Below are 12,344 nucleotides of genomic sequence, written 5' to 3' on the forward strand. Positions count from 1 at the left end.
ATGACCTATAGTTGTTAATTTCTGTGTCATTTAGTCTTTTTTGGAGAGTTGTTTCATTGGCAACCATACCACATCTTTTTTATATCTTTTAGTATTCGTCTACATAAGATATATATTATAAAAACATTGTCAATATAAATAGCTTGATAATAAAATTAAAAGATTCTGAAATATACAGTTCCGACCTTATTTTATTAGACATTCGTGAATGAAAATACAACATATACTTTGCATAGTGCTAACGGATATATATTTTATCAGGAGCCCTGTCATTTACTTTTGATGGTATTTAATACAGTTAATAACATAGCAACTACATGTATATACTGATGGAAACGTTAATACATTTAAAAAAAAAAGTTTGGGAAAATATCGTCATACGCTTTAAAACGTCATTGTTATCTGAATTATATAGCATTGCAAAGTTATATTTATTACTGTATTACAAAATCATTATTTCACAATAAGCAGGTTATTTATACAATAAGTAAACTTAAAGTTTTAAACATTTTATTGGAGAGTATTGCCAATAAACTATCATTATATGACCGCCACTGACAGGATTTGTTTATAAAATAGAAGTCATATGACACGAGTAATTTTTTTGTATCTTACTGTTATCGAAATTAATGAACCAATGCATGCATATTGGTTTTTTTCTATGGTCGGGTTGTTGTCTCTTTGGCACATTCCCCCTTTCCATTCTCAATTTTATATATGTAATGAGCTAAGTCTTGCATGTACGTTTTTTTATATTGATCACAAATCTATAATTTATTATAAACAAATTATATTCCATTCAGTGTTTGATCGCCAGTTAATGAACGTTCGAGTTTGTTGCCAAGGTTTACCGTATCGTGACATTGATAACCAAAAACAAAATACAGAACACATGTAAAACGTATTATGTTTTCCATGCGTTCCCATTTTTCAATTAAACTACCCCTTGACAGTTGTTTATTGATTTGTTGTATCAATTTTGATTTCTATTTACTTTTAATACCTTGTATATCCTATTTCCTAAATCCGCTTTACCGATGATACACGGTGTTTATGAGCACGTGTTTTTCTTTTATTTGTCGTTGCGAATATTACTTTTGCAGTTTATTCTGTTCTTTTGGTGGTATCCATTGACCATCCCTTATGTGTTAATGCTCTAATACAATTTTTGTAACCGGTCTTTCTATTTTGCTAATATGCTTTTTATGCCCTTTGTGTTCTTTCTTATATATGACGTGGCTCTTTACCTATACATTCCTTCATTGTGTTATTGTTTCATTAAAATTCTGTATTATTGTTTTTTATTTTTGCTATTGTGCTTTGTCTTAGTTTCTTTCTTCCATGTGATGTGACTCTGTACTTATACATCCCGTCATTGTGTTACTATGTCTTGTTAAATGTTTGTTTATATATCTGTTTGTTTTATAAGGATAAAGATAATGACTACTGTACTCTTATTTTTTTTCTTCATTTTTACCTGTTTTGTATGACCGTCTGTACCCACATCGATTACAATATATTAGAATTTTTTATACGACTGTATTATATATACAAGTGAGAGGGTAAACTAACTAATAAAACAGGTTAAATCCAGGATTACACTAATGTCCTGACAGTGTCCTGTCGGAAATGAAAATGCTAAATACTTTTTTTTCATTATTGGAAGGATTTACTTGAAATTTAGAATCAAGCAAGATGGCATCTTATCTTTAAAAAATAAAATTTTTAAATTTTTAAAAATATTTATAAGAGTTAGAAAACATGATCTGACCAACTTGACTTTGAAACTACTAATGCCCTGACCGGTATGAAACGGATAAAAGATGTTTTTTATTGACAGGATAGACTTCAAATTTAATACCAAGAAAGATTAAAACATTTAATACAAAAATATAAAAGTTTTTTTTTCAAGAGTTAGAAAACCTAACCTGACTAACTACGTCTTTCCCGAGACTTATGTCCTGACCGTTGTAAAATGCTTATAAGTTTTTTTTATTCTTTAAAGGATCAATTTCAAATTTGATATCAAGGAAGATTATGATACTTAATATAGAGATACAAGAAAAAGATTTTAACAAAATAATTTAAAGAGTTAGAAAACTTGACCTGACCAACTAATGTCCTGACCGATGAAGTAAATGTAAATAACTTTTTTATTATTGAAAAAAATTACTTAAGTTCCCTACCAAGGAAGATGATAGCATTAAATATAGGCATTTATGAGAAAAAAAATGTTTGTTAATTTTTGAAATGTTAGAAAAATTGACCTGACCAACTTGATCTTTGTCATGATGAATGTCCTGACCTTTATAAAAATGTCAATAACCTTTTTGTTATTTAATGGGATATTACCAAGTTTTGTATCAGGGAAGACTAAAACACTTAGTATAAAAATGTAAAATATAAATATTTTAAACTTGAAAGAACTTGAATGCACTTTTCATAATTCATAATATATTTGCAGAAGAAAGCCAAAAGACAGTGACATAATAAAATTATGTTTATTATACGTTTTTATATTTCTATGTGATTCTAACATAATTCTACTTTGAATGCTTGTGAAAATATTACCTTGAAATCAAAAGAAGCCCATTTCCTGTCCCTATTTATGTAATTTGACATGTTTTATCCCTCATTAACTAAGAACACAAATATTGAGTGAAATAAACAAGAAAAATATAGGTAAGCAAACACTCCAATTTGGGGGTGTTAATTTTAATCAATATAGGTGTGATTAAATTTTAATTGTCCATGTCACTGTCTTTTTACTTTATTGCATTCTTCACATCTTTATCATTTCATTATTAAATGTAGTAAAAGTGCATTCACTTAGTATCTAAATCATCTCTATTCACATATCTCTTTTCTGTTATCTAACTTGGTTATATTCCTTTAAATAACAAAAAAGTTATTGGCAACTTTATAACAGTTAAGACATTCATCATGATAAAGATCAAGTTGGTCAGGTCAGTTTTTCTAACATTTCAAAAATTGACAAACAGTGATTTTTTTTTCATAAATTCTTATAAAGGCCAAATAAAGTACGAAATTGAAGATCATTGAGGACCAATAATTCATAAAAGTTTTGCCAAATACAGCTAAGGTAATCTTATCCTGAGGTAGAAAAGCCTTAGTATTTCAAACAAAACTTTAAAGTTTTGATAACAGTCAATTTATAATTATGAACATATCATTGATAACTCAAGTCAACACGGAAGTGCTGACTACTTTGAATATTATAATTTTCCTTGGTAAGGAACTTTAATAAAGTCAATTCTTTCAATAACAAAAAGTTATTAACATGTTCTACATCGGTCAGGACATTAGTCAGGGCAGAGTCGACGACGTTGGTTAGCTCAAGTTTTCTGAAACTTTAAATTAGTTTATTGAATATTTTTTCTTATATCTCTATATTCAAAGTTTGAATCTTCCTTGAAATCAAATTTGAAGTCGATTCGTCAAAGAACAAAAAAGCTATTAGCATTGTACATCGGTCAGGACATTTGTCACGGGATGACGTAGTTGGTCAGGTCAAGTTTTCTAACTCTTAAAAATATTATTTTTCCTTTTTCTTCTTATATATTTGGATAAAATATTTTAATCTACCTTGGTATCGAATTTGAAGTCTATCCTGTCAATAACGAAACATTTTTTAGCCGTTTCATTTCGGTCAGGTTATTAGTAGTTTCAAAGTCAAGTTGGTCAGGTCAAGTTTTCTAACTCTTATAAATATCTTTTTTATTTTTTTTTTTATTTTATTTATTACAAATAAGTTCTCATCTTGCTTAGTTCCAAATTTCAAGTAATTCCTTCCAATGCTAAAAAAGTATTTAGCATTTTCATTTCCGTCAGGACACTCAGGACATTATCAGGACATTGTCAGAACATTAGTGTAACCCTTATATTCACCATTTTCTACATAAGAAAAGGTCTGTACTAAGTCAGGAATATGACAGTTGAGCTTTTGATTTTGCCATTTGATTAGGGATTTTCTGTTTGAATTTTCCTTGGAGTTCATTTATTTTGTGATTTTACTTTTGACATCACGGTTTCCACTTCGTGTTTGCGCTGTGTAGTGGCCGAAGTTATAACAAGAAATCTTGTAGTTATGAACACTGCATACAGGAAAATATCTGTAAATAAGTGTCTTGGAAGTCAATAGTTTAATATTGGTACATATATGACGATATTGATAATAAAAAAAAAGGATCGTCTTTGATGAAATATCCACGATCACTTTTTTTTTTTTAGAGTAAAACCTAGCCATTCAAGTATATGAAACATTTTTTTTTTTTCAGTTTTAAAGCGTCATTTTACTTTTAACTCTGAATTAGCGAATTTTTCAATTTTATTTATACAATTAGAAGATATAATGTATATTCCTTTTCAACAAAAAGGATGTAAGCCATTAAAAAATTTGTACGAATACCAGTGAATGACAATTATTTTATCGATTTTAATGTGACAGTCAGCCAGTTACATACTTAGAATAATCCTCGTTATATTTTTTTTTTACATTGAAAGGAGAAGAATCAGAAAACACGTTGCAATATATGAGGATCTACAGTTTAAATCTGGTACGTTTTTAGATGCTACATTTTTGTAATACATTTGTGAAAGGGGGAATGTAACTAAATGTCTTAAATATGAAACCATATCAAGTATCACAAGGAGCGACATCATTGTCTGTATATTAGGAATTGCTTAACTTTCATCACGTTAGTTTTATTGACATCCTGTTATTTCCCTATAGAAGCCTTCGGTCCAGTTTTGTTTGGAGTTTTGCCAATTGATAATACAAGTCCATTAAGATTGGAGTCTAGTGCACATGTCACATGGGGGTTAAAGTGCCCAACCTCGGTGTTGATAGGATAGTGATACAGTAGTAAGATATGAAGACCACTCGGTCATCGAATTGCCCACTTCCTTTGAACTCGTGTGGAAAGTTGTCTTATTTGCACATCGCCTTTGTTCATACTGATGGCTAATTAATGTAGATAGTAATCTCAGTAATATTGCTTTATCATTTACAAAATTGAATGTCTTGCAAACTCCACTGCTTGTATATTAATTGGAGAGAAATATGTGTTAAATCGAGAGAGAAAAAAACCTAATGATTTAGAAAGCCAACTGCGGTATACGTTGACATTCTGATTTCCAAGAATGTGTACAGAAGCACGCAGCGTGAGCTGCCTCGTTTTGTCATACAAAACATTCAAACACTTTTGGAAACAGTTAACGTACAGTCATCTATAGCTAAGATCTCATGTTAATACAACAGAAAATATCTACGTGATAACGATATATCCAACGGTTTTGTACAGCCTTATATTTTTGTCACCTATAGACATATAATAATTTATCCGTTATGATTCGGGGAAAAGGAAAAGAGTTTGAAAATCATTTTTTTTTTAACATCAAATCAATTTTAATACTAATATTTCTTGACAGTTATGTTAAAATCCCTTACTTTACAAATGTATAAAACACCAAGGCTCTTCCCGCAAATTTAGTAACTTTAAACTTTTTTTATCTCCTTTGTAGCAAAAGCTTTAATCAAGGTTAACCCATTTGTATTTAAATGTTAAACACGCTGACCAGATCTCATTTCTATTGAATTCAATGTACAGAACTAGCCATTTTTTTTAAAATGCTTTTACTTTAAAAAATAATTTAAACAATGCCTTGGTGTCATCTAAGTTGTCTCCCCTTATATGATAACGTAGAAAACAACGATTCATGGAAAATGCCTGTACCAAGTAAGGAATATGACAGTTGTTATCCATTCATTTTTAATGTGTTTAAGCTTTATACTTTTCCGTTTGATAAGGGACTTTCCGTTTTAAAGTGTCCTCGCAGTTCAGTGTTTTTGTATTTTTTCTTTTTTTTTTTGTACTGTAAGGAATGCTGTAACTATGCGACACTCGTCACATGTGACGGCAGATCGTTCTGTTTTGTTTATGTACCTATCGCGAACAAATATGATGACCTTGAGAAAGATGTAAAGATACTAAGGGTTATCGGGTTAACAAACTCATCATAGATATCAGGATTGAAGTTTTATGATAACGCCAGACGCGCGTTTCGTCTACAAAACACTCATCAGTGACGCTCGCATAAAAAAATGTTAAAAAGTCCAAATAAAATACTAAGTTGAAGAGCATCGAGGAACAAAAATTCCTAAAACTTTTGCCAAACACAGCCAAGGCAAATTATTTCTGAATTTGAAAAGCCTTAGTACTTCTTTTCAATTTTAACTATTCATTTTCAATCTTGTTTAACTAGTACAAGCTTCGTTAAATCATGGACATTGCGGCATTTTGTTCAAGGATCGATATAGTTGACTTTCTGAAATTCTTTATTATTTCACCCCTTATTTTATTGATTTTGTATTTACATTGTGTCATAGATAAAATTTATTCGTTCAGTGCATATTCACTTGTTACACTATTATTATAGGTAATAGTGAATATAGGTACCTATTAAAACGTTTACACCGGCTGCGTTTGTTTGTACTAAGTCATGTGATCCATGATGTTCAGTGGTTGTTGATTGTCGTATGGTTCATAAATGTTTCTCGTTTTTATACAGATTAGCCTTTTGTTTTCATGTTTAATCGGTTTTACACTAGTCATTTTGTTTACACTTTATTGCTTGTTGATCGATTTGTGAGAAGGCGCCGTGTTGAAGACCGTACTTTGACCTATTATGGTTTACTTTAATAAATTGTGACATGAATTGAGAGTATTTGGCACTCATTACACATCTTCTTATACCTATTTGTTATACTTTGAGAACTATTGTAACCAACTGTGTTACACATTTTGTCGTCTTGTTCCATTATTCATATGAAGCGAATCACATAGGATTTTCTAACGTAGAATTAAAAGTCTAGCATGTTCACTAAACGGCTATATAGAGGATATCCTCTTATACTGATTTGTGACTTTGTTAAACGCATTTATCCCTTTGCAAAAATAAAGAATTAAGCAGATACAGTAAAGTCTACTTTATATCTTAACTTACATCTGGAATAAGGAAAGAGGGTGGGTTTAATACAAAGCTGTATACGATATTATTCCATCTTCTCAATTGTGAACTGTCCATTCTTATGTGGAACATTTCATCAGCGACTGTATATTGAGGATATACCACCCAGTTAATATCAACTCCTAATTTTGTATCTCCTATTATTGTTCCTTGATATAGGTTGCATTTCTGTAAATATAGACAATGCCATTCCCATTGGAACTCCCTTTGCGACTAAAACGGTGCCACGGTGCCACGGTGCCAAAACAATGGACTGTGCGTTATATTTTCAACATTCATACGACCCAAACTTGTATATCACCCCACAAGAGGTGTTGTTTGAGAAACAGTTGTACTTACAAAGTGCAATGTATAGGGATTTGCTTTTAACAAGGCTATTTAACCAAGATTTCCAAGTGGTGAAGTTAAGATCACCCCTTCGAAAATTTAACGGACACCATCACATGCTGGTTGACAGTTATGGAATATTTGTTTTCACAGATGATGACGGATAAGTTCCATTTTTTGTAACCATAGTTCCGTCCTGGCATCCTCAAAAGTGATCTCCCGAATTAGGTTTATCATGGTCATCTGTAAAACACATATTCCATAATGATCAACCCCCATGTAAAAGCCTACGTAAAGTATTTAAATGGTTGAGTTCAAAATCACCACTCCGAACTCTTGGTTTAATAGCATCCTTCTAAACAGCAACCATTCATAAGAGAAACTATGACATGAAACATATGCGAAGATAACATTCGTTGTTATCTCTAGAAATCAGTAGAAAACATATCGAACAAGTTAAAATATGTACAACGTTAAAAAACAGAAAAGTAACAGAACAAACCAGGAAAATCGTCTTTTCTGTTGTAATATTACGAAAATAATGAAAAAATTAGCTGTTTTTCATAGCAATAACAAACAACTAGTACGTTGTTAAATGGGTATTTACAGTGTCCATAGTAATATGAATTATTTAGTATAACAATGTTGTGTATAACAACATACATATTACATTTTGAAAATAAAACTTCTTTTAAAGTCAGAAAAATTGATTTTGACTCATCAAGTTAAATTGACGAATAAAATGTTATAATTTATTGTAAAGAGTCTTGGAAATAAACTTTTAAACAACCTCTTAGTTAATTTAATCCCGTAAAATACTATCGTGTGGATAATAATAAAAGTGCTAACCCTAACGGGTGTATGAGAAAACTTCATAGTGTGTACAGTTACTAAACTCGCCTATTGTGTATGTCCAGGGCTTATTGAAATGAAATAATATGTAGGTCTTATTTTTTCAGGTCAATCAGAACAAAGACAAACCGTAACCAACGATGACAATGAAGATTGTGCGAGTGTTGATTGACCAATTAATGAAGATAATTGGATTATTTCAAAGTTTTTGATTTTTATAGTATATTTTGAATAATTTAAGGGGATTTATTAAAATATGAAGGATAAAAGAATAACAATTTCCAAAACAATGATTCTTATTACTAGTCCGACATGTATAATGGAATATGAGGACATGAAAACTATTTGCGACACATAAGGTTTAAGTTAAAAAAAAAACATAAATTAAATTATTGAATTCAAGCAGTTATCTATGTATCAAATTCTTCACTATACATAATGGGAATTATTCAACTGTAGAATATCTGACCAACGGTCTAAGCAGTTTATTGTATGGTGAGAATAAGGGTATGTGCCGTTTGGAAATAATAACACAATAGCAATCATATGTCACTTTGAAACCCAATGATGTAAATAGTTGCTTTGGTTGAACAAATAGCACGCTCAAAACTCAAAAAAGTTGTACTCAAAAATGAGAAAACAACGTACTCTACACATAATAACATCAGGCCCAGTGTGTTTCAGCATAAATTATACTCGGTTCATTTGGACATTTATGAACCTTATTGCATACTTGTCATGACTATTGCTATCTTTTCTTTTCTATTCTATTTCTTGTTTAAAATTAAAAATACGAAAGCGAGACGTGAAAGGGTAGCAATATCAAGCGAACAAGAACTAAAAATTCCAAGTAAACCAGTCCCGGAATACTGTAAGTTTATATATGCAGACAACAATAGTTAAATTGTTGTTTTTATAATCGTTCCATCCGGTTACACAGCATTGAATAGTTTCTTCAACATTTAATATATTTATTCGGACATTAAAAATGGACGACATACTAAACTCCAAAACATATAAATGAACAAAAACTAAAACAACATACAAGACTGAAAAAGCCAGGGGCTCCTGATCCAGGACAGAGTAAAAATTCGGAAGGGTTTTCGGAGATCTCAATCCTCCCCTATACCTCTATCCAATATACTAGAATAAACGTACACACATCAATACGCACATTATAACTCAGTTCAAAAGATGTCCGAGTCAAATGTTAGCATAGGTAACAAACAAAAACCAAGTAAAATTACAATTATATCAACATAAATAAACAAAGAACTATAACAGTTACTGACAAGTTGAGTGACAAACCAGCTACAGATCTCACTTAAACTGATTGAAAGATTATATCGTCATCATATGAACATCAAGTACAATCCCTCTCGTTAAGGGGTTTAGTATCATACCGTCATAAAATATACGCTAATAACGTAATCCGTAGTTTCAGAATAAATGTGGTTATTACCGACGCAAGACCCTAGCTTTAAGTGAATAAATATTAATTCCAAAAATGCCATCTTTAATTTCCATTAGAATCGTAATTATAACCCTTCAGAATAAGTCTGTTTAACAATGTTGAAAGGAGGTATTAATTGTAAACTTGTTAGTTAAACTTTTCTGATTAATTCTTCGTTAACTATAGTCCTGTACACTAAATAAGCTCATAACTAAAACAGAGTATTGATCTTGAATCAAAATGAAGGCTACGTTCAAAAGTTATGTGGTATTTAGGAATTGCTTGCTTCATTTCAAGGTAAATATGCCTTACTTGTCAACATCGTATGGTATTTATATATCTCAAATAATTGATTCATCCGTGTATGTTACAATGTATTTGATTTTAATCGCTGAATTACTGAAACAAATATTACCATTGGGTTTTTGGTTTCAAAAACTATTCAAAACATTTACTAAATTTTATCATCGGTACAATTACATCCAAGCTTCTTTGTTCTACCGAGGGTGATCTGAGCCGGATCATCCCTACCAGATCACTCCAGCTTGAGTTGTTTTGTTTTGCATGCTTTCCTTTGTTTGTAACATTTTGGCGGGAATACCTAATCCACAATAAAACTATTTGTGTAATAGTTATCCCATGATGACGCGGTATATCAGTGTCAGATCACCTAGATGGCCGGGGGCCAGAGGGTGATCTAACACTGACATACCAAGTTCGAATAGGACAACTATTTTACATCCCAGCGGTTTTAGATTAGACGAAAAACCATTTACAATTCATAAAATCTAGTTTAAAACGCCACACAACCATTATAATATACTTTATATATTACTATATAATGTATACCCTTTATGACCCCCGAACACGATGATTAAACATAAATCAACCCACTCTTGTTTACCAGTTTGCTCGACATTTGAAAAAGGGTAAACTCCGATTGAACAATTAGTCTGACAACTCACTTATTTACGAAAAGGGTGAATACCCCACTAAATAAAGGTCTGCCAACTCGCACAACTTATGAAAATATCCTTCCTTCTTTTAAGTATGTTAAATAACTGATTGTTAATTTCCAGTGATCCTGGTGTAGGGGTATATGTCGTGGTTTGATAGGCTAAAGGGGTTGAGTTCGAATCCCAGCACTGGACCTTTTCTACATAAATTTTGATAGACAGTCTGTTCCGTATAAATAATTCTAAGTTTTATAGTGAATTTGACATTCCCGCCAAATTGTTGCAGAACAAAGAAAAGCATGTGACACAAAGAAACTCAAGCCTGCTTTGGTACACAAGATTGGAACGATTATTTAAAAGTGGCGATTTAGTGTGGGCTGAGTGGCCAGTGGGGCGAGTTGACATGGTTTCATATTTAAACATCGTGTTTGGGGGTCTTAAAGGGTATACATTATAAAGTAAATATATGAAGTATATTATAATGGTTGTGTGACGTTCTAAACTAGATTTTATAAATTGTAAATGTTTTTTTCGTATAATTTAAATCAGCTGGGATGTAAAATAGTTATCCCATTCGGACTTGGTGTGTCAGTGTCAGATCACCATCTGGCCTCCTGACAAACCACGTCCTCATTGGATAACTTTTACGGACATCATTCGTAAAAATAAATCATCATGCATACATCTTAAATGTTCAGGTATTTCACATCCTATCTTGTAAGGTAATATTCTTTACAAAACACAAAATGACGGCATTCGCCTCAAATACTAATCAGACCTTTAAAAGGACTTATTCAGAAGGAATATAGTTATGATACCGTTGTCATTTGATGGCATATTTTGTTATTGATACTTTGCATCGGAAATTAACACATTTATTCTAAAACCAGTTGTTATATATATTGTTGCATGATACGGGGTATGTACTTCTCATACCTTTTATGATGGCATGATACTAAACTCCCTTCACGGGAGGGATTGTGCTTGATTTTATATTATGAAGACATAACCTTTGAATAAGGTAAATTCAGGTCATGAACTTGCATGTCAGTCACTGCTAGTAGTCCTTTGTTAATTTGTGTATCATTGTCATTTAGCGTAGTTTCTTTTATTAACTATTCTGAAATCTGACTCGGACTTCTATTTAAGTGAGTTATACTGTGTGTATTGATGTGTGTTTGTTGTTTTCTACATTGGCCAGGGGTATAGAGGGTTGAAATGTCACTTAACATGTTTAAATCCGCCGCATTTTGAGCGTGTACCAAGTCATGAGCTCCTGGCCTTGTATGATTTTTTATTTTAGTACATAACTTTGTTTTGAAGCCTTGGATGACGTCTATTTTCGCTGAACTAGTATCCATTTTTGTAAGGGGCAGTCATTGGTAGCCTTCTGCTGTGTTCTGCTTTTAATCGGGCTTTTGTCTCTTTGACACATTCTCAATTTCCATTCTTCATTTTAGTTTTTGTCTTGGTTTTGTTTGTTTTCCTTCTTTAATGACTTTGAATCTTCGGATTCTTTTTTCATGTGACTAACTTTACACAACATATATCTTGATGATTTATATTTACCAAATCATGAATAATCCTCATACTATTGCTATTCCAGCTGATTTAACTTTTCTCTGTTCAGAAAAATTTACGCATGAATAATCTGATACTTTTGTAAATACCGAATTATTGACTTTCACAAATGTCTTCACGTAAGA

The 12,344-nt window shown here is 31.5% G+C and overlaps 1 protein-coding gene across 1 annotated transcript in view; it reads left to right on the forward strand.

Moving 5' to 3' along the window:
- The window catches only part of LOC143065269 (uncharacterized), a 104,814-nt gene extending 96,413 nt beyond the window's left edge, over positions 1-8,401 (forward strand). Inside the window, exon 12 of the mRNA XM_076238780.1 lies at positions 8,337-8,401. Within this exon, the coding sequence (XP_076094895.1) occupies positions 8,337-8,401 (65 nt within the window). The remainder of the gene's footprint in view (positions 1-8,336) is intronic.
- The last annotated feature ends 3,943 nt before the right edge of the window (positions 8,402-12,344 follow it).

Source organism: Mytilus galloprovincialis, chromosome 1 (assembly GCF_965363235.1).
Source record: "Mytilus galloprovincialis chromosome 1, xbMytGall1.hap1.1, whole genome shotgun sequence".
Classification (NCBI taxonomy): Eukaryota; Metazoa; Mollusca; class Bivalvia; order Mytilida; family Mytilidae; genus Mytilus; species Mytilus galloprovincialis.